Source organism: Lissotriton vulgaris, chromosome 6 (genome assembly GCF_964263255.1).
Source record: "Lissotriton vulgaris chromosome 6, aLisVul1.2, whole genome shotgun sequence".
Taxonomy (NCBI): Eukaryota; Metazoa; Chordata; class Amphibia; order Caudata; family Salamandridae; genus Lissotriton; species Lissotriton vulgaris.
The window spans coordinates 1,565,399,198-1,565,425,900 of record NC_141694.1 but is presented as its reverse complement, the minus strand read 5'-3'; the positions used below and the strand labels follow the sequence as shown (position 1 = coordinate 1,565,425,900).

General features: G+C 42.2%; 1 protein-coding gene across 1 annotated transcript in view; it reads left to right on the top strand.

Moving 5' to 3' along the window:
- APLF (aprataxin and PNKP like factor) overlaps positions 1 to 26,703 on the top strand; it is a 675,440-nt gene that overhangs the window by 327,321 nt on the left and 321,416 nt on the right. The window contains exon 4 of the mRNA XM_086927733.1: positions 10,799 to 10,922. Within this exon, the coding sequence (XP_086783859.1) occupies positions 10,799 to 10,922 (124 nt within the window). The remainder of the gene's footprint in view (positions 1 to 10,798; positions 10,923 to 26,703) is intronic.

Here is a 26,703-nt window from a genome sequence, read left to right as displayed (position 1 = left end):
CAGTGGTGGGCACACCTTTAAAATTGCATATTTTCACTGGGAGTTGATGTTATGAGAGTAATGCTGTGATATTTATCAGAAATTATTTTTTTTGTTGTTGTAGTACCCTATTAAATTATGTTAGATAAGATTTCTATCTGTTATAAATGTGGGTACGTTACACACCTGTAGTGACTTGCCACTTTAGATAATTGCATATCGTGTGGTATCAATTTGTAAGTTAATTGAAGTGAATTTTATCTTATTCAAATTACTTATTCTACATGATGTGGTTTTTAGTGGAAGTGTGAAAGATTAGTAATTTAATGTCGACTCGAAGATGCTTATTTCATTTGTCTTTAGTTGTTATTTTAACAACTATTGAACTGTTGACAACAGTAGTATGCATACTTTAAAAACTGCTTAACTCAGTGAGGCGGATAAAATTCATTAATTTCAATGCATTTTAACACAGTGATGTGCTTTCTTTAACAATTGCTGATTGTTACTATATTTTACAGTTTAACAAGGTACCTGGATTAAATTATCCATTTTGACGCACTTTAACACAGTGATGTGCACACCTTAAAACTAGATGTTGTTATCATTTTTTTAAATAGGTTAACACGGTGTTGGGGATAAAATTCCTTCTTCTAAATGTATTTTTAACACAGTGATGTTCATACCTCAACTGTAATTCTTTGAGCTTGGTGAATATTTTTTTTTCTCTTCTTAGAGTGTTGAGTGACGTTGCGATATTTATCAAATAATTTTTGCTAGTGTCCTCTATAAATATGTCTGATAAGATTCCTATTTGTAATAGATGTGGGCACAGTGGGCATTGTGCGAATTATAGGAAATGTCCATCCTTAAATGCTATATGCAAATACTGCTGTAGTGTTGGAGTAGAGTCTGTTAAACATATTGAAGGATCTAATGTTGCTAACGTTGTTAACTCTGATTCCTCTTGTGTTGATTATTTTGACACGGATAATTTGGTGTCAAATGTAAATCCTAGATCAAAGATGGGGCCCTGTTCTAACATTGTTATAGGGGGAGTCGAGGTTAACTTTATACTTGATTCTGGCACACCCTACACAATTATCAATATTGAAGTTTGGAAGGAACTTTTTGCTAATACCTTAAGAAAAGAGTTGCTGCCTCCTGATATTCAACTTTTTAGCTTTACTGGGGAAAGGATTCCAATGGTTGGGTTCATTGAGATGATTTTTGAATTTCAAGGTAGGAAGTGTTTTGGGAAACTATATGTTTCCTTGGTTGGCCACTCAATCTTTGGTAGGGTTGATCAAAGCAATTTAGGTATTGTTATAAAAGGGAAAAAGAGTCTAAATTATGACTTTGGATACGTATTATGAGGTTGGACGTAATCATCTCACATGAGAACAATACGAATTGTCATGTGTTACATCTAATAAGGAACAGGATGTGGGAAGATTTAAATGCAAAGATTTAATTGTAAAGTTTTTGGTGTTGCTTCCAAACTTGTCTCCCGTTGGACCATTATTCTGAATTGTGCGTACGTTAATGATTTTGGTAACATACAGTCAACTAAGATGCTAATTTTCAATGTGGTGATTGAATGATATTGAAACATGGCATAAATATAGATGGGTAATGACATATTGTATGCTTCCATACACTTGTTGGAATTGTGTCCTTTCTTCCTTGTTAAATGACAATGAAACTGGCACCATAGCTGAATTATAAAATTGCGAAATTGTCTGCTTTTGCACCATCTACACAGTTGTCTGCTTCTCCTCTAGTCTTATCTGAACGCCACATGCACTTGTTCAGGAATTGTGCAATGCAAAATTGAATGTGTATTCTAAAATTTTTTTTTTTTTTGCTGTTTTGCTAAAAAAAAATTGTGGTTGTTGATTTGAGGGGGAAGATGTGGGTTTACCATTGTGTAGTCATTACTGAATTGTTTTGAATTGTTATGAATTGTTTTGAATTGTTAACTTATGTAGAGTGTTTTGCTTTAATTTTGTTATTAAAGTAAAGAGGGAAGATGTGGTGTCTTGGTGTAGTGCATTCTCCTGGTACCATGGTGATGGAAGATGCACTGCAGCTAGACTCTAGAATGGGGGGACTGAGTCAGTTATTGAGTACAGCTGGACAGGATAAGGTGTACCTGCTTGTCTTCCAGTAAACATACTTGGAAATACTATCTTGGATCGATCCTTCTTTACAAGCTCAAACAAAAACTCCCACACACGCTGCGCTAAGAAAATCCTGAGGCGTGGGGACAGTGGGCGCGCGTTGAAGCGCCCACTCGACCAGGCCGACTTCAAGCCTGAAGTGAGACGCCGTAACGTGCTAGCGTTGCGAAAATTCAGGTACCATAATTCAAATAGCAATATGTATGACACAATGCACATCAAACACAAAAGAGGCAGACGAGGGACGTGGAATGCAGTCCCGCGGCTGCCTTACGAGAAACAGTCAAGAGAAAACGGAAAACACTCACCTGAGGCTGCTGAGCAACAAAGAAGGAGGATGAGCAGGGCAGCAAGGATGGACTAGGAGAGGGTCACTGGACTGTGATTGGCCATAATGGACTGAAGGATAAGTTGGTCCGTTCTTTGTTTTGTTTTCGACCACCTTTTCTTAAGGGTGTTTGGGTAATGTGGTCTAAGTTTTAGTTTTAAAATGGCTGCTGTGCAATAAAGCTTAGGAAGTGATAGCATAATCCAAAGTCTCCGGTCCAGACATAGAATTAGGCTTCCTTAAACCTAGCCTGGGACTGGATGAAAGCGGTCATTAGAGGGTCCACAATTAAGAAATTCAAGAGCGAAATGCTAATCCAGGAGCAACTCAGGGAAGCTAACAAATGTAAAGAAGGATTTGGCACTTTCCTTGAGGAATCCCTCCGATAAAACCACTCATAAATCTCTGATGGATAGATTAACAATAATGAAAATGAGTATTCAAAATTGCTGTGGGAACAATCTCTCCAGAGGGTTCATGAAAATGGGCTCAAAACATTTGAAGATAGCGAAAGTATGGGGTTGATTCTAGCACTCCAAAGTAAAGAACACTCTGCTAGGAATCATATCACTGCCATACAAGATACAAGGGGAATTGCCAATCAGGACGAGGAGCAGATAATTGCCACATTCCGGGACTACTCTGATATACTATATATGCAAAGTAACCAGCCAACAAACTTGGTAATTACTTCTTATATTGAGTCAGCTTAACAGACTAAAATGTGGGACTTAAACAATAAGACACTACAACTCCTGTGACAAACCAGGAATTAAAGAGCACTGTTACGAGACTCACAGCAGACAAAGCAGCTGGACTGTATCTAATTCCCACATAATTTTATATGAGATTTTCTGACTCTTGAGACAGTAATGTTTACACTCTTCAACTCATTTTATAATGACAGGTTTAGGTCCCCACCCCCCACTCCTCCCCGAAGGAAACAACATTGTATTTTTTTCTCCCGTCAGCTGTGGCTAGTGTCGTCAAATGTTGTTGATTAATGGAGACTTCAAAATGTATGCTAAGATTTGGGCAGACCGGCTCTCTCCCCTGGGTTTAACAGTTGGCCAACTCTATGTAGCATGATTTTGACCCTTTCAGAGATACCACTCACCAATGAAAGCTGTTAATCTCCTTGCTGGACATTGCAGCTATAGATCGAGAGGATGCTGTATGATATTCCTTGATGCCAAAAAGGCATTTGGCCGGGTATGAGGGGTATTTCTTTGACTTCAAAGCTCTTTAAACAGAACTTGCAGCCAAAATAATCATCTTGGGGGTGGTGCAAAGTTGAATAGCTTCGCAATTCAAAGATGCACCTGTCTATCTCAAACCCAATCAAAAGTATTTAGAGCATTAATCAGACATGATTCCTCTTATAATCAAAGTCACAACCTATACACTGTCCGTCGATGCCATTGTTATCACCACATTCAATTCTCACCTCCAATTGGCACTTCCAACAATCAAAAAGACTGCATCAAAGTTTACTGAGATCTCGGGGCACAACCTTAATGCTACCAAGACGCGAGTACTGTATAACAAATAACGAAGTCACTCAGCGGACTCACAGTATGTCCCATGTGTCACGTATCTTGGAGTATAAATAGCATTAATCTTAACTATGAGGCATTGAGGCAAGCAGTGCAGGTGAGCTTGACAAAATGGGATAGACTGCCATAGGGGATTCTTAAAGGTGGTAATTTTACATACATTTTACTAACATTTTATTTTTATTTAGGCTCTGCCCTGCTAAATCCAAATAGGTTTTTCCAGAGAGTCGGATCAGCCCGGTCCCAATTCAAATGGCAGCAGAAAAGTTCATGGTGCGCTATGACAGCAAATTTCCCTATACGACTTAAAATGTTATCACTGGGTTTCCTTTTCCTCCTAACTAGTGCTTATTAGTACTATATTTAGTTCTATCTACAGCAGTCAGATTTTTTAATCCACCTTACCTTTAAAAAGCAAGACTTAAAACTCTTTCAGTCTATTGTCAGATCTGGGCACTTGTGTCTAAGAATTTCTGGCTACCCAGCCTGACTTACTGTGCATCTCCCTGGTATAAAACCTGACTCCCTGATTTGTGTCACAATTTTTTCTCACTCAATGGGAAAGGACTCGTTAAAACATGTGGGGCAGCTTTTCGATGTCAATACATATAAATAATTTAGCATTCTCCATTTTAATTTTTAGTTCAGTTTTTTTTAAATATATGCACTGCTGGTCTATTTAATCAAAAACACAGTGTGCAATGATATACTACTTGCACATAGACCAATATTAGATCTACTGGCACAACTATCTGTAAGGGTAGAATTGGCTATGCCGATCAGCTTCTAATGAATGAGCGAGCAAATAATCTGCAGCAATTGCCAATCATTGGATTACAATACAGGGCTCCGAAAACATGGAAATTACCAGAGATGATCTACCCACTAGCATTACAAATAGCCATAAATACTTAAACTTATTCTGACTGAAAATTCATCACACAATTCAATGATAGGGCTAGTGTTCCTAAGGAAAGAAAAATGCATGCTCTCTCAGAGTGTGGAGAGTGCCTCTGCCGTGGTAATGGGAATGGACAGTCAATGGGACTGTTTGTGTAGCCCTCACACATTCCCTAGAGGATATCATTCTTCATCATTGGGCTGTGCTCCTCGTTAGGCTGGCACTGCAATGTCCAACTGGTCCTCCGAAGGGGCGCTTTAGCAGAGATCATTTTCGAGGCTACAGTTTGATGAGTGCAAGTGAAGTGGCTTGTGACATGGGTTGTAAAGTGCAAATTAGAACTGGTAAGGGAATTTCCAATGCTATACTTTATTAACAGGATTACCCTTCCAGGAATAGAATACCTTTAGTGGTTTGGAGCTTTCTCTGGGTTTTGAAGAAATCTGGGTAGTCAAAGTGTTTGAAATCAAGTAAAAGAACTCCAATTACCGTCTCAAGAGGGGGATTTAGAAGTGGTCACACCTTCATGAATGTGTCGAAATGTTTTGGTCCTGAGTTGGTCGTAAGGATCCGGGGTGCTTCATCAGGACATAAAACATCAAGTGAATATACTACCCCACACTGAGCGGTGCCCTTAAATGCTACTACTGGGTATGTGTCATATTGTTCTGGGTCTGACCTGTAGGGATAGAGAAGCATAGTAACAAAGACATTAAAAAACACTGGTAAAGCAGTTGCTGATCCAGCAGTAAATTCCCTTGGTCGGTGACCACTCCTCTAGTATCCCAATCATGTGTAGTGTTTTCTTTGTGAGAAGCATCTAAAAAAGAGCATGTAAGTATGCATTTATAAATGTTCAGCTGTAAGAATCAGGAAAAGTATCACGGTGGGGCACCACTGAAGTTAGTAAGCGCAGTGATGTCCACAGAAGACAATATCACTGTGATCCCGGTACTTGCAGTCTATATGCATGGGAGTTCTTTTATTCTGGAATATGTATCTCAGGCTCGGCCTAGTGTCAGTGGTTCAACACATCATATCAGATATGCACCATCTAAAAACATCTATCGATGCTGACTCCAGTGTTACCAACTACACTGTTTTATAGAGCTTTGGTGAGAGAAATTGTTACCATATGAAACTATGGTGAGGAAAGGAATACAGATATGTTTCAGGATGGTACATGTTTCTAGCATCTTGCATGTAATCTCGGTTGTTGTGAACACCACTGGTTAATGCCACATGATGTTATCCCCATGGGAAAGTTCTAGAGGGCATGGAATGGCAGCATTGTGGTTGAACGAAAAAAACATCATTATTGTTGAGTAGAAGGTCACATTGTGGACACTAAAGAAATACATGGACACACATACACAATCAACGCCACAAATTCCTCACACAGCCACAATGTGTTTCTGAGTCAATAGATGATTTTATGGATAGACTTAGAGAGTTGTCCCCCAAGTGCCAGTTTGGACAGATGATGGAAGAAATTATTAGGGACCAATTCATTGGCCAGTGCAACGGTAAAAGAAAATCAGGAGAGATTGCTAGTAACCCCACTCTGAAAGAGGCAATAGCTATTGCCAAGGTGGTGGAGGAATCCGAAAAATGTATGCACAAAATGAGGATTTCCAGTTCGGATAGCAAAGTCACTGAACTTACAGCACTGGTGGATGATGGTAATCAAGTTAATGCTGTAAGGGCAAGATCTCAACTGGCGGGAGGAGGTGCTAGTAAGAGCAGTGCTTTGAAAAATTCAACATCTGTGAACATGCATGGGAAATCATTTAGGGTCTGTTGTAGATGCGGCAGCAATTATCACTTGGTAGACTCGAAACAATGCTTTGTCATGGGAAAAGGTTTCCTGGAAATGTGGGGAAAAGGGGCACTAATCACGCATGCGCAAAGTACCAGTGAGGAGGGTGGCTATAGTAGCCGATGAGCAGTCGGATTACAGAGTACTTATGGTACAGGATGAAAACATGGTAGGAAGTTCCAACCAGGAGAGGAGGATGACTCATCCTAAGGCTGACTTTGAAGTTAATGGTGCAATGGTGTCTTTAATCGTGGACACTGGCTCTCTGTACACAGGGTATTATTTGATACTATATTGCCTGGAGGAGTGGTAGTCGATTGCAACGTCACTCTCAAAGAATATCAGGGAGCTGACTTCGGAGTCATGGGATTTTTGAATGCTAACATCTTATTTGCTGATCGGCAGACCACAGGGAAAATCTATGTGGCCCAAGGATCTGCTGATTTTAGGTTGGATACACCAGTATGACCCTGGAATCACCGTCAACCCGAGAGCTGATAATCAAGTCATGCTGATGAATGCGCATGTTTTGGATGACCTGTTTTCGAGAACAGGTTGGGTGCGTTCAAGAACTATGTGCACAGAATTAAACTAAAAGGCAATGCTGTTCCTGTAAAACATTTAGCTAGAACGATACTGATGGCTGCATGGGCGGGAACAAAGAAGATTATTCAGCAGCTATTTGAGGATGGAGTAAGGGAACCAATAGAGGCGGCAAATGGTTGTCTCCAGTAGTTATTACTTGAAAATCTGCTAGGTCTCTCAGATTTTGTGTGGACCTCCTCAGCCTTAATCAAAATATAGCCATGGATAATTTTCCCTTACCTAACATTAATGAACTCATTTAAATGTTGCCTGGGGCAGTTTCTTTTCAAAATTAGATTTGAGCCGTGCCGATCATCAGGTCAAACTCCATTCACACTTGAAGCACCTTATGTCATTTATCACATCATTCCAGTTTCGTGGACTTCCTTTTGGTCTATTCTCAGCCTTGAGTGTGTTCCAGCAGTTGATAATGGGCATTTTGTCTGGTCTGAATAAGGTTATCATTTTTCAGGGAGACATCTTGATTTTTTGTAAGGATGAGTTAGAACAAAACAGTATGTTGAATGAAGTGTTAACTTGCATTAGAGAAGCTGGCCTAACCTTGCATAAGGAGGAGTGTATTTATTGTGCAGTACGTGGAGTATTTTAGCTACATGATCACCAGGAATGGGGTGAAGCCAAAGGTGAAATTGTTGAATGTGATTGTCAATGCTGAGGTTCCATGTGACAAAGATGGCCTTCATTCTTTCATGGGATTAGTGGAGTATTACTCCAAGTTTGTGCAAGATTCCACTCTTAAGAATGAACGCCTTAAAGAATTGCTGAGGAAGTGTATGACGTTTGTGTGGGGACAACAACAAAGGGCTAATGCGGCTGTGAAAATAAACATTTCTCATGCTGGTGTCCGTGCACCGTTTCAAAGCACTTTGAAGACCACTGTTACTGTGGAGGCCAGTACGGTAGGCATAGGGGCAGTTTTGTCTCAGGTGCATGGCGAGGAGAAGAAAACTGCGGCGTATGCCTCACGAACATTGACTGACACTGAACGCGACTATTCGGTCATCGAGCGTGAGGCGTTGGTGGCTGCTTGGGCTACCGCTTACTTCAGGGTGTTCTTGTGAGGAGGGGCATTCATTCTCAGGTCAGATCACAAACCTCTACTGAAAGTGTTAGATCCTGGTGCAACTAGGAACTGTTCTGGATAATTGGCGAGGTTAGCCATTAGGTTACAAGGCTATGACTGTCAAGCCGAGTATATTCCAGGATGGAAGAACAGGGTTGCTGATTACCTTTCAAGGCTGCCTGATGGAACAGCAAAGATGACTGAGGTGGTTACTGAGTAGATTGTAGCAAGTGTGTAAGATGTCAATGAGGGTTTGGTAACATCCATTTCCAAAGATGATTGAGTGAGGAACATGGAGCAGGATTCAATGCTTCAGTGCATTTGGAAATTAATGAAAGGGATAGTCAGGAGGGAGAGTGTGCTTTCTCATGCTGTTAAACCATTCTTTAAGGTGGTTGATGAGTTGTCTGTTCTCTGTGATTATCTGTTGATGAGAAATGAAATGTTTGTGCTACCGACTTCCCTTAGGTCAAGCTTGAATAGTATGGCTCTGGGGGGTCACTTGACCCAGATGTTGACCACCAGGAGGGTCAGAGAAAGATTTTGGTGCCCCCTTATGGATAGTGAGATTAAGGAAGGGGTGGTGAGGTGAGGTGTGGTGTGGTGTGTGCAAGGAGTCTGAAAAACATCTGAGAGCTGGTGTGGGGAAGTTGCACGAGGAGCAGCACGTGTTCAATGCTGATGAGGTTTGGGAGAAAGTTTGTTTGGACTTCATTGGGCCATTCTCTTTCCTTCCTGAATAGGATAAGTCTGCAGCAGTTTTTGTGGATGACAAGTCCAAGTGGGTGGAAGTTGTGTTCATGAGGAATATTACCACCACTTCTACTGTTTATTTTCTCAGTGATGTCTTTGGGAGGAAGGGAATACCTGCTGTGTTACTCACGGATAATAGCACACAGTTGAGCTCAGAGGAAATTAAAATGTTTTTGGACACTTTGGGTGTGAGACATGCCTATTCATCACTGTACAACCCTCAGGGAAATGCTCTTGTGGAGAATGTCAACAGGCATATCAAAGGGATGATGCAAATGGCGTGCAGTGCTGGTTTGTCTAGCGAGGAGGCGGTGAAAGAAATGCTTTGGGCATATCGCAATTCAATACCATTTCAGGTCGAAGCCCTTTTGAGATGATGCGGCATGCGCTCTGGGAACAAATCGGGTCCGTCATGGATGTGGGAGAGTGTGAGGGGCGGTTGAATAAGTTTAAATAAGACTGTGGAAAAACACTTTATTGTGGCTGGAGATTGTGTCAAGGTCAAGCCCACATGCAGTGAGAAGGATTTAACCAAGTTTCGTGGCCCATTTATAGTTCAAGAGGTGGGAGGCAATTGGCTCAAATTAGAAAATAGCCAAACTTGGAACCTAAGAAAGGTTGCTTTGTACCAGAGACAAGGCGAGGCGTTGAGGGGTTCTGGGGGTGAAGGAGATGCTTTGAATTCCTGCTCTCCTTGGTTGTTTATGAAATATGGTGTATTCACAAGGGACTTGGGTGGTGGTAGGTCTCAAGCTACTCCAAATGTATCAAGGGAAGATGATGGGGAGAGGGCCATGGTTCCAGAAGACAGTTTGACAGTGATACTTCAAGAACAAATTGTTCCACAGGGTAGTGGGACTTTGATCAGCCCTCAAGGTAGGAGGGAGATGAGAGTGAGGAAGCGTCCTAGCTATTTGAGATTATGTGTATGATTGAACTTTCTGTTACCCGCCCAGCTCAGGTGCCCTCATTGCGTGTTAAACTTTTCGGTCCTAGTTGTTCATCCACCTAGTGTATCCTTTGTGTGTTTTGTTTGTCCCCTGTGTATCTGTGCTTCTGTTGGGAGGCCTGTGTTCTGGTTGCCACAGTCTTCTTCGTTTCTTCTTTATTTCACAACGTAGGGAGATGTGTTGTAATGTTCTTAGTCAGCTTTGGCCAGGCCGAGGATGCACACTTATCTACCACATATTAACGTTCTACGATGTCATCCCTTAGAAAGTGGTGATGGTACGTTGGCAGCCATTTGCAAGCTGCGCCTGACAGGGCTGCGGTGTGGGGTTTCTTTCCTTAATGCAATAAATCTAATTTCTTAATGGTACTCAAGAGTGAACTCATTTTATTTCACCCCCCATTCATTTTCAGAGTGCGCACAGAAACATTTCAAAGCTGACCACATGGATATACATTTTACTTGGCCGAATTGGATGAGCATCAGTTAGGCCTTTAGTCAAGATTACAAAATATGCTTTCCTTTTTTGCATGTCAAAAAGTTTTCGCTTGCTTGTGCAACCTTGTACTTTTTGTTTTTGCTTTTCTAAAGATAGATTGTAAAGTCACCTTCTTTAGAAATACATTAGCATATTTATCAAATCTACATGTTTATTTCCTAGCAATAGTCAAAATATTGATGAAGTTGAAGAAAAGGCACTTGAATCCACATCAGAAGTTCATGACGCCAGTAAAGTAGCAGAGGAGAGGCCACGTTTCACCAGCGACACAGCCAGCAAAACAAAGGTAGGATCGGGAGGGACAGCGCTGTCCTTTTTTTATTAGTACCTGGGTACAGCTGTGCTCGCAGCACTTATGAGATCTGTACTACCAAAATCACAGCATGTCACAGACGTTTACATTGTGATGTTGAAAGGCACGGCGAAGCAACTCGATTCACTTTCAGTTTCATAATTTCGAACTTGTGGAATCATGACTTCACGTTGTGATTAATATGATTATTTGGCTTTGACAAATGCTGGGTTTGCTTTCGCTGAAGACGGTGATCGGATACAACTTAATAACTTAATAACTCTTGTATCTTTGCTTCTGATAACGGCTTCATAAAGGGTTGATGTACCTTGTGACCCTAGTAAATCTTTGCTTTGAAAATATTTTTATCGTCATGTATAACATTGTGCAGTAAATATTAAATGACATGTATTACAAAATATGTGCGACTTTCCATATAGTAAGCATTCGGTAATTTATTATGTATATCACAAATTGTTATTGCATCGTATTTCCTTAGCAAACGGCTTGTAACATGTGCAGATAAGACATTTTCTAATAATCAATTGTACTCCCTTGACAATCACCTAGAGATTCTGTTCCGTTATAACCCACCCATTTCTGGCGCCAAAAAGGTAACGGCACATGTCATTTTTCTCCTATTGTTGTCTGAGGCCTACTGTTTGGTAGATCCGTTCACTGCAGCAAGTATGCCAGACACACCACTAATTAGCGCAATTGTTTTGTTTCGTTTATTAAAAGAAGTAAAAAAAACAACAAAAACAGCCTCAAACATTGAATGCAAGTGCTTATAAATCTAGCAGGGTTTTCAGCAGGGGTGGTTATATCCTGGTCCACTCCTTCGTAGTAGGATATTCTAAGCCTTAAAACCTATTGGCTAGACCCCTATATCTATATGCTACTCTATCTATTGTTATGATTATTATTGGAATAATAGGGAAATCCAGGGGCCGAGGGGGAGTAGGGTGCCCCAGATTCAGCACCTGGAGCATCACTGTCGTGCCTTTTGCCATGCTTCGCCTTCACATCTATTTTAACGTCCACCCCACCTATTCCGTGGGGGACTCACTCTCCTCGCCTTCACTATTAGGGCGGCTCGGGTAGTCCCAGTTAAACAATAGGTACCTACACACTTCAGCAATTGGGTGCTGGCACAGCCCCCTCAGTTCTTCCCTACTCAGCGCTCTGCCCTCCGCAGCAGCCCACTTAGACACCTCTTGTGTCCATGAACTACTCTGTGGTCCCATGGCTGACTTCCATGTTATCGCTATTCGCCTCGAAGCCAGTGCCAGGTTGATGAATTTACTCCCCACTTTATGCTTGGGTGGTCTAGGGTATAGACCGAGTAGACATGTCTCCACAGAATGGTCAAGCACACAATTTAGTGTGTTGTTGATCTTAGCTAACACTATTCCCTGCAACAGCGCACAGCTCCAGGTCATATGGAGAAAATCTGCATCCAATTGGCCACACCTCGGGCATCTTCTTCACTCTCCTCCAAAGGCAGCTTGAAGGCGATCCTTGATCCCGTATGAGCGCATCCAGTGACCTGAACCATCCAGCTGGCATCAACACCGGCGAAAAAGTCCAATAAGCCGAGCAGCATGACCATTTTGGTAATTGACACTCTGGTCATCAATTATAGTCGCAGTAACTTCCAAAAGGTCACACTAGAATGGAGCGAACGGAGAACCCTTCCCAAATTACCCTCTCTCGTGTCTTCCAGTAAAGGAAAAATCTGGGCACCCAAGTATTTAAATGTGTTAGGGGTCCACTTATAGTACACCGGTAGCTCCCCTGGTCTAGGGGAGGGTCCCGCCACCGGAAACAGATGTGTTGTATGGTGGTTAACCCGGAGACCTGACAGAGACCCAAATGTTTCCAGCAGTCGAAAGGCAGTTTTTGCCCCCCACGCAGCATCCCCCAGATATATCAGCAAATCGTCTGCGTATAATAAAATCACGTATGTTCTGCCACTCAATGTCAGTCCCAGACCCCCGCCCCCACTGCCCGGCGAAAGAGCTCAGCAAGTGGTTCCACCGTCAGTGCAAACAGGAGTGGCAATAGGGGGCACCCCTGACTTGTACCACTTGATATCTTATATTGTGGAGAGATAGTTCTGCCCGTCTTGACTATTGCTAAGGGGAGTGTGTACAACAGTTGGACCCATCTCAGCCAGCCCTCCCCAACCCCATTCTCCGCATGACCATGTCCAACTAACAATTTATAATGTTGCCCAGTCACTCCAGAATAAAGTGAGTAGTCAACTGGACAATTTTGAAATCACTTACATTTTTTCACTTTTACACCAAAAAAAAACCCGAACCCGCTCCACTGTGGTGAGGTGTCGCAGCACACCCAGATGGCACTCGACTATCCGGGTGGGACCCCGATGATGAAGAATGTTGGTGAGTGAGGGGTATTCTAACAAAGGATAAATCTGTTCTTTGAAGCAGTATGTGCACCTCTATATATCTTTGACGGAGGCATTGAGGTTCCTCCTGGGGGTACTTCTCAATCTGTTGTTTATCATTGGTCAAGGGGACAATGAGTATTCCCGCTACACAAGAAAAACCCTTTCTCTCTCATATTTTTCACAAAAATCTGCCCTCTCCATCTCCAAAGATTCCCCACCTCCCTCTGTGTGAGATGCGTTTCCTGCAACAACGCTATTTGCACTCCCTGAGGTTTCAGGTAGCTGTGTATGTTGTGGCGTTTGGACATGGATCCCATCCCCTTGATATTCCATGTAAGTAATTTTAGGTCCTGGTTTGAAACCGCCATCTCAAATAGGTCCAGACTCCCTTCCCACTGGGATTTCCCGCCACACTAACCCTCCGTAGAATTAAAGCATTCTCACATGCATGAGGAAGATAACAAACAAACACAACAAGTCCCAACTGACAACTCGCTGGCCCCAGAGCATCCTGGCAACGCCCATCTGCTCAAATTAGAAATATACTATAATGCAAAACATCGAAGGCCCAAACCAATTTCGGTGCAAGCCTACAGGGGGGTCATGTATTCACAAAATTGCATGCTGCTTTGAGTTCTGCAAATCTATAAACCATGTTGCAACGCATGGCAATGTCACCCGCGCCGGCCCAGTTTTGCGACCAGCCTGGGTGGATTATCTCCCATTATATAATGTCATCTGCCATGTTCGGCAGCACTACTGAAAGTTCCAAACTGTTCCTGCCAGATGTATCCGACTCCGAGCCTTCAGTATCTTTCATGGATTCAGACCCCGCCTCAGATGGGCAACCACTCTTCTGGGCAATTTCCGCAACTGCCCGTAGCGCCGCCGCCCTCTCACGTTCTGTCTGCTAGGAATTTGGTTTCTTTGCCTCGATTCGTGCAGACCCTCTTTGTGAGCGCTTCCTGAGCCCGGCTCCTCACCGCACACCTGGGTTTTGGTCTCACCCCAGCCGCCTCCATTTGGTAAGCTTCTATCCAGTCCCCAGCCATTTTGGGATCTTAGCAGAAGTGAGTCTTGCGATCCGCAACAATGCGGAGCTTGGCCGGGAACATAAGAGAGTACTGGATGCCCTCCTCACTAAGTGCCTTCTTACCTTCTAGGTATGAGGCGCGTTTCCGTTCGACCTCCAGGGTATAGTCAGGGAACATCGAGACCTTGGAGTTATTTTACAACAAAGAGGCAGTCTGAGCGGGCCTTCTTAAGAGGATTTCTCTATCCCTGTAGTGTAGCAATCTGGCCACCACTGGACGAGGAGGGCGGCTCAGTGCCAGCAGGCGGGCCGGCACTCAGTTCGCTCCTTCCAGAGTGAAGAACTGTGTCAGTGGACCTTGGGCCACCACTTCTTGAACCAAGGTTCTAGATACGCCACCATATTTCCGTCCTCAATTCCTTCGGGGAGGTGATAGATCCTTAAAGCCTAGTTAGACCACTTTCACCCTCTCATTAAGCTTTTGGTGTTCCGCGCGTTGGAGCCCAAGGCCCACTGACACCGTGCTAATGTATTGGTGGAGTGTGGCTTTCATATTGGAGATGGCTTCCAAGACCGTAGACAATTGATGCTGGATAGGATCCGAAATGGGCTGGGTCTCAGGACTGCTCCATGCCTGCTGTCGCTGATCATCTCCCTGTTCCAGGGTTGCCCCAGCATGTTTCCCCCGGTGTTTACGAATCTCCACAGTCACAGGCGCGCACAATTCGTCCGCGGCTTCTAGCCGGCACCGTTCACAGTCACACCCACCAAATCCAGAGGACTTGCACTTTAGTCCACTAGGCCCATGTTGATAAGTCGACGGAACATCCACTCTAGGGGTGAAGGGGGAGGCCCTTCAACACCACAGGTACCAGACGTCTTTGTTCCCGTTCCAATCGTGACAGGATCTTATGACTTCTGAAAGGGTCTCTGTTCCCCTAAGTATGTCAGCACACTGTGGAGAGCCCCCACCCTTTCTATGAGCTGTGCCGCTCCAATGGACTATTGAGTTATTTATTCCTGGCAGGCCCTGCTGCCTCTCCTCAGAGACCCAGGGGGTTGGTTTAGCCAGTACTCCACACTTCAGGCGGGGGGCCCCCCAAGACCATGCGGTCACACTCACTGCCTCAAGTCCGATGCCCATTTCCTCTGCCTCCTGGGCTGTTCCGGTGCACTGTGCCACGTTACGATCGCAGCTCAAGGCTGGAGGGGCCCCCAGTCAGTCCGCTCAGAACCCGCCCCTTGGACCTCACTTTTTCGTTCCGTCCTCTTCAGGCAGCGCTGGAACATAGTATTCACTGCTGAATCGTAGCTGCTGACTTATACAGTGCCTCCGCGGTGCCACCTCCGTGCTGGTTCAGGCTTTATCAGTTGCATCCAGCGCTCAAGTTTGACGCCCCGTGCGGCGTGTCTTCCGGGCCCTTCGCCTCGCGACAGGCCTGACTACAGACCTTGGCTCTGCCCCATCCTTTTTGTGACCTCCCCCACTTGGTGCTGACTATGCCTCAGGATATGAGGTTAACACCTATGATTCAGTTACTCCGTTGGGGGTTACTTTCTCCAAGCATTCAGTCGCTCCCCAGCACCTCTTTAGGCCATCCACAGGGGCCCGGCACTGCTTCCTTCGGCCCAAGGCCACAGGGAACGGCACTCCAGCCCGCCCTCTACACCTCCGACGGGGGGCACCACAGTCCTCGCGGCCGCACTCACCGCTCCATATGTTCCATAGGGCGTCTTTGTTGCCTGGCTCAGTCAGTGCACAGCACCTCGTGTGCGGGCCTCACTTCTTCAGTTTTGGGTCTCCCCAGACGCCTTCCGTGCAGGCAGTTCTTCGCACTGCCCTCAGGGCACGGCCTCCATCGCTTTCAAGTTCCCAGTGGCACTGCAGCTTTCGCAGAGTGTCGTCCTGGGAATCTCCAGCTCCACCCAGCACTCGAGTTGGAGGTACGGGACCAGGCCTATCTCTGAGGGTCCCAGTTCCACAATCAGCGGCGGCACTCCAGCAACCCGGTGGCCAGTCCCACCACCGCTGGTTGCCCATGCTGGTCTATGGCTCGCTTATGTGAGGAGAATTGACGGGCTTGTATGGAGCTTGCTGCTCACTCGTCCGCCATCTTCGGCTGGTACTCCACGCCCCCATGACCCTAGTAAATCTAGAGGCATTCATCACCTGTGCTCTTTCTACCACTGAATAATCTGTTTTATTTTTTGTGTGCCATGAGATGTTGTGCTTTAAATTTTAAAGAATGTGGATGCTGTCTTAAATTAAAGTGGACTTTCACTGCCTGGACAAATCATTGTTTAATTGATAGGCCTTTGATGTCCTTTTTTGGTGTATATTGATAGCAATGTATTTAATCTGGTAATAATTAAAATTTGAACTTAGTTCCGGTGTGAGCTGTCTAAAATTCAAACTCCTTAGGGTTTAATGTGACATAGTATGCGAACAGAAATATGGAAAGATGATATTTCCCTATAAGCAGATGTTAAAACCTGATTTATTGGACTTGCCAGTGGTTGGCTGCACAAGACTATTGTGACAGTGGTATTGGTGGAGGTGGCACGGTATGGTATGGTATGTTAGTGGTATTGGCGGTGGTGGTGGTGGTAATGGTGGTAATGTTGAGACCATAATTGGTAGTTGGGGTGAAATGAGGTGGCATTAAAGATGGTGTTTGTATTGCTGGTCTTGGTGTCTAGTTTTTGCAGAATTACTGGTATAGGTGGTGCTGGCACTGGCTATACTGGTAGTGGTGATTGTGGTATTGATGATTTTTAAGTATGTGATATTAGTAGGGTTATTGGTGTTATTGGTTTTAGTGGTTATGCTATTGGTGGCGGTGGGCTATTGACATTGTAAGGATGGTGTTAGTGTTATTTTGTGGTGGTAAGGGTATTGGTGGTGGTGGTGGTGCTAGTAGGTGTATTGATGGTGATTGTGGTATTAGCTGAACTGATTTATTGTTGGTATTTATGCTGAAGGTATCAATGGTGGTGGTGTTTTGAATTGGTGGTATTAGTAGTGGTGGCATCAGTGATAGTATTAGTGCTTCTGATCAAGTACCTACATGTCTACATCTCATATACACTTCTCCTAATTGCTGTTTATCATATCAGAACTCATGCTGTTAAATAAAAGAATACTTGCCTTCTGAATATAATGCACATATAGGACAAAGGATTAAATGTGACCAAAAAGTGTGATGATTGAATGTACTTTTTAGATGGAAAATAATCCCTCATGCATTGCAAAGCCGATACTTTAAATGAGGCAGAATGATACACTAAACAGCCAGTTGTGCTACAGTAAGAGAGAAATACTCTGAACTTGTCTAAGTTGTGTTGACGAAAATTTAATTTGCTAACAAAATGCTCACATTAATAATGGTCAAAGCTTACTTTTAAGTAATACATATGCTAAATGCAAATTTGTGGTAGGTAATCATGTTAAATGTTATAGGCCTGCAAATTAATAAAAGTGAATATTAAAGTTAGCCTATTTATCGATGTCATGTTAACTGAAAAATAATACAATCACACTGAAAGCTTGTTTTTTCACATTAAATAGTTGTTTGCACAAATGTTTTTCTCTTCGTTTCAAATTATGTACTTTTGCAGAAGCCTTCTGTTAGCTGGTGAATAGGTGTTTGTTATCTATTAGATAACTGATAGTGAGTCCTCAATGAGAGAAGAGGAGGCCACTAGAAGTATGATTCATGAGAACTCTCTGGACCGTAAAACATCAACAATGTAACTTTTCAAGGTTCAGTGTCTGAACGCCTATTGCACACTTCTGAGAAAATGCAGAGTTTGCTTATTCCCAGCTGTTTGCTGATATTCTATTGGAGGAACCAGAAGACTGAAGAAATAATCTTGAAACATAGAATGTTGTGTGTTTAAATTGGTGAATGTTCCTAGAATAGCAGTGAGATTCAAAGATTCCTTCCCTGACTCTCTGAATGGAGGCTTGCCTTTGAGTTTTTTATGCCTTTTCTTCATGAGAGGTTTCTTTACTTAGATTTTACTGAATTGTCTGCTGATATCTTTGAACTGACAATATTTTCCAGCTTAGTAAGCAAATGCTTTATGCTTGCCCACTAATTCTCTCATCAGTACCATTTATGGGTCTCTGAACTGACACCTTTTGTTCTCATTATTCCAGTATACGTAGAATCGGGAGTTTCCTTTATGGAACACACTTACTGTAATATTGCTATATTAACTGTGATTCTAACCAATAGTTTATAATCAAATATTGAGTGATGGATTATATTCCAATTTAATGCTAAAACTAAAAATGTAATATCTAATGAATAAAAAGATGAAAGACTAAAAGAATTGAAAATAAAACCCTTTAACTCACACTAATTCTTTTTCTTGACTGAACTGAATGATTTATTGCTATGTAGATGATTGCCCCTTATTTATCCTTGTCCCCAATCAATGGTCCATATAATATAGTATTTAATATTTATATCCAAAGACTAATTTATTTATTTATTTATTTTTGGAATTTTTATTGCGCAAACTATTACCCTGAGGTGTCTCGGCGCATGTGTGAGCTAGCAGGACCGCAATAATAGAGTTCACTGATCAAACAGCCATGTCTTTAAGAGCCTCCGGAAGCTCATCAGGTTGGGGGCATTTTTGATATTTAGTGGTAGAAGGTTCCAAAGTTTTGGTGCGGCCACTAAGAAGCGTCTGTCTCCCCAAGTTGCCGTTCTAGTGCGAGGTACAGGTAGGAGGCAGGTGTTAGCAGATCTCAACAGTCTTTTGGGAGTGTACAGCTGAAGTGCCTCAGTCAGAAACTTGGGTCCGATTTCATGCACTGCCTTGTAGGCAATGCAGAGGGCCTTGAATTTAATTCGGCTCTCTACTCTGAGCCAATGAAGCTGGCGAATGGCAAGGGTAGTAGGCTGGCGGCGAGGAATGTTTAAGAGAATTCTAGCAGCCGCGTTCTGTATAGACTGTAGCTTTGACAACACAAGTTTCTGGGTGTTGAGAAAAAGGGCATTTCCATAATCAATTTTGGAAAATACCAAGGTGGTAATTAGGGTCTTCCCAGCTGAGGTGGGGAGGTAAGGCAGCAATTTCTTAATTTTCTTTAAAATAAAGAAAGCAGAGGAGACAACCTTGTTGACATGAAGGTTGAAAGTCAGCTTGCTGTCGAAGATGACTCCCAAATTCCTCGCCTTTACCACTGGGACGGGTGGAGAGCCCAGCTGGTTGGGCCACCAAATGGAAGACCATTCTGGGGAGAGGTTGCCAAACGTCATAACCTCGGTTTTATCCGAGTTAAGCCTTAGGCAATTGGAGGACATCCACATACTGACAGCAAGCATAGCCTCCTGGAAATTGGCTGCCACTGCTGTGCCGTTCTTATGGATCGCCAGCACCAGTTGGGTGTCGTCTGCGTAGGAAGTTAATCGCACCCCATAGGCCTTTATTACCCTCGCTAAGTCCGCTACGTAGATGTTAAATAACGTGGGACTTAGCGAGGAGCCTTGTGGTACTCCACATGGTAATGCAGAGACGGGAGAGTAGAAATTACCCAACTTGACTGTCTGGGTGCGGTCGGCCAGGAAGGATGAAATAAGGTCTCTAGCCGAACCGTCTATCCCCAGAGCTGTGACACGGTCGACCAAAATAGCATGGTCGACCGTGTCAAATGCTGCGGACAAATCCAGAAGAATTAGGATGGCCGCACCTCCCTGGTCCATGATGGTTCTAATTTCATCTGAAGCTTTTATTAGAGCGGTCTCCGTCCCGTGTCCCTTCCTAAAGCCAAACTGCGTTTCGTCTAAGAGTTGGTGAGTATCGACGAACTCTGAGAGTTGTATATTCATCAGAGCTTCACAAATTTTGGCAGGAAAGCGGAGACAGGCAATGGGTCTGTAGCTGACCAAGGCGGAGGGATCCAGGGAGGGCTTCTTCAAAAGAGGCTTAATCACTGCCTTCTTCCACAGGGCTGGGTAACAGCCGGTTTGAAAGGCAGTGTTGCAGATTTCCAAGAAATAAGAAATAGAAGCTCAAGCCAGTGTCTGAAAGAGACTTATAAAATAGATTTGCCAATTGTTGAGGGGGACTAGTCAAGAGCACAGTCTACTTATATTGTAAGGAGTGGGTCTTGCAGACAGATGTGCTGTCAGCCCAACATCAAAATGTAACTCCCATGCTCAGATCTTGTAACCCTGTTATCACTCTCGGAGCAGAGGTATCTCTGGAATGACTACATTCTGACCTGTGATAGTGTTTCAAGGACTTTGAGTACCATCCAAGCTTATCTGTCTCTGCACATGGCATGCCAGAAAATAATTTGACACACCTCCGCATGAAATGTTTCACACGCAAAATCAATAACTATGTGTTTCCATCATTCTAGTGTGTATATAGTAGAATACTGACAGGTTAGAAAGGTCTCACTTTACAGTTTTATGTTTTTACTTACAAATTGTTTCCCAAGTTTGTATCCAGGCAGTAGACATTATCTATAAATATAAACATAATTTCTCTGGACTTTAATTATGTAAAGGTTAGTGCTATGTTTCGAAGAAAGCCCATTACTGTGAAGTTAAGTGAAGAGTAAGTGCTGTATTCCTGTTCTTCGCTCTTTCTGTTGAAATAGCCTCCTATAGTAAACTTGCATACTATATCTGTACAACCATAGTTAAGTAGCTGACCTCAGTGACGTCCAGTACTAATGGCAATTTTTAAAATCTTCAAACAAATATTTATGTTCAAGCTAGTTGTCTAAAAGTAGAGAAGAGTGTGCAGTATGCAAGTCTATCTAAAGAGAATTTGAGTAGGTTGCTACTGTGACCTGGTAGTGTGTTTGTTGTTGAATCTTTTAGAAGTAGCAGCAATGCAAATTAAATGTTATCAAAGAACCAAATTAAATTTGTAGAAGGGAAGTGCTGTACAAAATAAAAGCATGAAGAGATAGGATAACTTGCCCAAGACATTTGCACAAGCTGCAAGAGCCATGTACCAATAAAGATTAAACTTAATGATAATTTGGATACTGGAAGAGGTGTAGAAAACACCATATCACTTTTAATTGACTATAGTAATAAGTATTGGTAATCTGATATAATGTTACCATATCATGTTCATTACAACTGCTCAACCTTCAGTATCAACTGCCGTGACTTACTTTAGTCTGGTTTTCACGATCAGAAGTGCTGTGCTTCCTAGTCTTTTTTCAGGGCTATTGTGCAAAATGCTTTGTGATTTGAATTGGCGGAGGGGAGAGCAGCATCTTAAGTGGCAGTATGTGAGCTTCCAGAAGTTCTTTGACAGCGAGACCCAAAGGGAAGTCTGGTGAAAAACCAAAAGGTGGGAGTTTGAAATGGATGCCAGTGTGCCAGGCAGTCTGGCCTCTGAGAGATGAAGGTGGCATATTCACAATACATCAGTTCCACTGAAGCGTTGGAGCCAAAGACATAGGATGATTTAAAAGAAAAGGTCTGTTAGACAGAAGATGATGAAGTCTGAAGTGCAGAGATCCTAAAACCAAAACAGGATGGTAGAAACACTCTTTTTTAAATTTAAGAGGAAATGTATTGAAAAGAGTAATGCAACAAAACATACAAATCTTAATAAAATTACAATAAGCTTATATAATACCAAATACGTTGACTACTTAATAAACATTTTACAAAAATCAACCAGTTGTATATAAAATGAAGATAATGGAAACTGTAAAAAAGGGAAAGAGAGCAAGAAGGAAAAAGAGTACAATAGCATTGAACTAGCTATAATGTAATAAAAGGTAGAAAAGCTTAATTCAATAGATAATAAAATGAGCAGTCATTAAATAGTGACTGTAACATGGGAATAAGCCATTATATAGTAACTGTAAACAAATAGGACAAAGTAAATCTATACTAACATAATAAAGAGAGAGCCTAAACCTTTGAGGCGGGTAATCTCCGGAACCACAGCACCAATCACAACACCCAATACAGCGTTGGAAAGGGCAGTTGCAGCAGAAGGACATAGGCTATGCAGACGCCCACCATATACATTTAAAAGGTAAAAGAACCGTGCCAGCAAAGTAGTCCCTTGTGGGCGTGTCTGCGTTGTGCTGTGGGCGTGTGCTGGGGACGTGACAAACGCTGGGGGCGTGTGGTACGTTCCGCCCTTCATGCCACGTCTCATATTGTGTGCTAATCCCACCCTGCTCCCTTTAAATACCCCAGCACCCCATAATAATAACCCACCCGTACTCCTTAAAATACCCCAACACCCTTAAACACTAACCCATCTTAACCCTATAAATAAACCCTGTACCCCAAAACCCAAACCTATCCCTAAACCCTAAAAATACCCCTGTACCCCAAAACCCAAACCTAGCCCTGAACCCTATCAATACACCTGTACCTCAAACCCCAAACCTACCCCTGAACCCTAAAAATACCCCTGTACCCAAAAACCCAAACCTAGCCCTGAACCCTAAAAATACCACTGTACCCCAAAACCCAAACCTACCCCTGAACCCTAAAATACCCCTGTACCCCCAAACCTAGCCCTGAACCCCTAAAATACCCCTGTACCCCAAAACCCAAACCTACCCCTGTACCCCAACACCCAAACCTAGCCCTGAACCCTAAAAAATAACCCTGTACCCCAAAACCCAAACCTACCCCTGAATCCTAAAATACCCCCAAACTCAAACCTAGCCCTGAACCCTAAAATTACCCCTGTACCCCAAAACCCCAACCTAGCCCTGAACCCTTAAAATACCCCTGTACCCCATAACCCAAAACTATATCTGAACCCTTAAAATATCCAAACACCCCAAAACATTTACCTCAGTACCCCAAAACATATACCCCATACCCATATGTACCTTATCCAAACATTTAAAAAAACATGCTTTTACCATTCATGCATTTACAACGAATTTCATTGTAAATGTATGCGTGGTAAAAGCATAAATAATGTAATGCCATGCGTTATAATGGTATTGCGGAGTGATGGTACTTTCGTAATGAAAGTAGGCGGAGTGATGGTATGCGGAAAGAAAGTTGCGGAATAATGGGTGTTTACCCTCCCCCGGTAAGTACATTGGTGGCACGGCGGCCCACATCTCCAGCAACATACTCATATTTTTTTACCACCTATTTGAAAAATGCACAGGTCTCTCTCATTGATGGCCAGCACCGACATACACTTTTAGACACACCTCCCGCCACAAGTTCTTGAATTGCGAACTTTAGAGCTGGGGAGCTACGTTCGAATCTCTGCATCAGCTCAACATCCTGTGATTCCAGGCAAATCGCTTTGTCTCCCTGTGCCTACCACAAATGAATGTGTTCTTCTGTAATGTAAATTGTGCTCATGCCATGTTGTCGAGTTCGCGCTATATAATATTGCAAGGAAAAAAAAAGTAGGGAAACTCGAGTTCACACACTACTGAACGCGCACTCTTAAGTGCATCAGCAGTGCACTGTGAATGGGAGCGTTTCACAGGCCTGTCACAGATAAGAAATGCCATCAAAACGAAATCCTACAAAACAATATACTACTGGCCGGCAGCAATTCATACCCGGACAACGTCGGGTCGGGCTGCTAGTACTACATACAAATGGGAGATGTTAATTTAAAACATGGTGGTTTGAGGACTTCTTCTAACAATGGGCGATGATGATTCAATTTCTGAGCAGAAGCATCTAAGAAAATGTTAATAGATGACCATAACTGTTCTTTTTTAATAAGTAGGGATAGAGAAGAAATATAGGCACAATCTAGTCGATCGTTATAACAAACACTATACCACCAGGCCTGGAAAGATAATTGTGTGGATTGTTTCCAATTTTTGGTAATTTTTTGAAAAGCAATTGCAATTAATAAATCTACGATATCTGTATTATATGTGGTGGATTGCCAATGTTCAGAAAGTGAGCCTAGAAAGATAGTTAGTGGGGACAAGGGAAATTAGGTGTGGAAAATAATATTGATTTGAGGCCATACTTTCATCCAAAACCGATGGGTAAGGGGACATGAAAATAGCATGTGAAACAAATCTGCGTTGGGAGTATTACAAGACCAACCATTAGAGGGTGTTGTGGGTGAGAATCTATGTAGAGAAGCAGGAGTGAACATAAGTCTATTATATAAGAAGAATAGTGTTTGTGTTCTGTTAGCTGATCCCGAGGTCTTACGAATTTTAATCCATAATGTATCGCTCATTTTAATATGGGTGTTATCATTCTGTAAACCATGAATATTAAGATTTTGCTTAATTTTAGCAAGGAAAGGTTCCAACTCGAGGATAAAAAGAAGTGGTGAAAGAGGGCATCCTTGGTGAACACCTCTGTGTAGGGCAAACAGTGTGGAAACAGAGCCAGTAACACAAATGGAAGATCTTGGGGAAGAATATAATAAAGAAATGTACGAAATAAATTTAGGTCCAAACTCGAACCTGAAAAGAGAATGAAATCTAAAAGACTAATCCATTCGATCAAAAGCTTTCTCTGTGTCTAACAAAATAGCTGCGAGTGAGTGAGGATATTTGTTTGATTTATACAATATGTTAAAAAAGGTTCTAGTGTTATCAGAGATGGATCTACCCTTAATGAAACCCGATTGTTCTGAATAGATCATAGATGGAAGAAAGGATTCTAATCTAAGAGCGAGAAGTTTAGCAAATAATTTATAATCGGTGTTAACTAAAGATATTGGTCTATAGTTTTTACAAAGATGAGTATCTCTCCTCTCTTTAGGAACTAAACAAATTAGGGCATCTTGAAAGGTACCCTTAGAAGTATGAGAAGAAATAAAAGATGTAAAAAAATAGTGAAGATGAGGGAGAAGCAAATTGGAAAAATGAGAGTAAAGTTCCACAGGAAAACCATCAGGACCTGGTGCTTTCCCAGTTTTAGTGAGACACGAAGCGTGGGAGATATTTTTAATAGAGATATCTGTTTTTAAGGGTGAAAAGTCGATATCAGAAGGAAAGTGTTTTGGGATTGAATCAAGGTAGAGTTGTATTTGAATAGGTTCTGGAATTTTTTCAGGATTATAAAGTGTAGCATAATATTTCTTAAATTCCTCCAAATGTCCAAGTTCTTGGTCACTCTAGAGGAGTCCGAGTCAAGAGTATTATCAATGTTTAAACAATCTTTCCTAACTTTAAGATAAGAGGCAAGAAGTTTGCCTGCCTTGTTCTGTCCACCGTAATAGTGAACGCTACCTTTAAGAAGAAAGGACCTAGCATTTTCTGCAGGTAACTTGTTGTATTTAAACTTTTTATCAATAAGATTATTAAGGTCAGCTTTGGAGCTTGAGGTAGTAACTTAATATTTTTAAGAAGTTCAAGAGCTTTCAGGGAATTTTCTTTTTTCATTTTTGCGACATAAGTTATAATAAAGTCCCTGGCTGAAGCCTTAAAAGCATCTCACAAAGTAACGAAAAAAAGAACAGAGGATATATTACGATTGAAGAACTCAGAAATAAAGGATTCAAAAGAGGAAGTAAAGGCCTGATCAATCAGTAAAGAAGTGTTGAAACGCCATCTTCTGTTAGGCTCAGTGACAGGGAGTAATTCCAAATGAAGGATTACTGGGTCATGATCAGAAATCACTATTGAACCAATATCTGCATGTATTATATGTTGTGTGAGGGATTTGGAAACAAATAAATAATCTATGTGAGATTGGGAGAGGTGTGTAGGGGAGAAAAAGGTGTATTCCCGAAGGTGAGGATTACAGAATCTCCTAGAGTCAACAAGAGATCTATGAGAAATTAAAGAGTTGAAATGTTGATGCATTGGAGAAGTGACAAAAGCTGCCTTGGAGGATCGATCTATATATGGGTCAACGACTAGGTTACAATCATCGCCAAAAATAACATATGGTGTAGGGATAGACATCAGGAGGGAAGAGATATGACGCCAAAAAAGATTTTCCGGCTTAGTGGGGGCATAAACGTTAAACAGAGAAACCGGAACATTATTAACTTTAAGATGGACAATTAACCAACAACCCTCATCTTCAGAGTCTTCAGAAAGAAAGGAAACCTTAAATTTTTTATGACAAAGGATCACTGTCCCATTCTTCTTGCTTGTACCTGCAGAGGTAAACACAGATCCTACCCATTGATCCTTAAGTTTCAAAACATCTGAAGTAACAAGATGAGTCTTGTAAAAAAAAATTGCAAACTGAGCAAGAACTCACTGTATTGTAATAGGCGTACCCAAACCTTTAACATTCCTTGTAATAACATGTAACTTCATGTATCCAAAAATATAAGAAGAAAGAGGATACTTAGAAAACTTTACAGTACATATGTGTAGAATAACAAATCTGCAGTAATCAAAATAC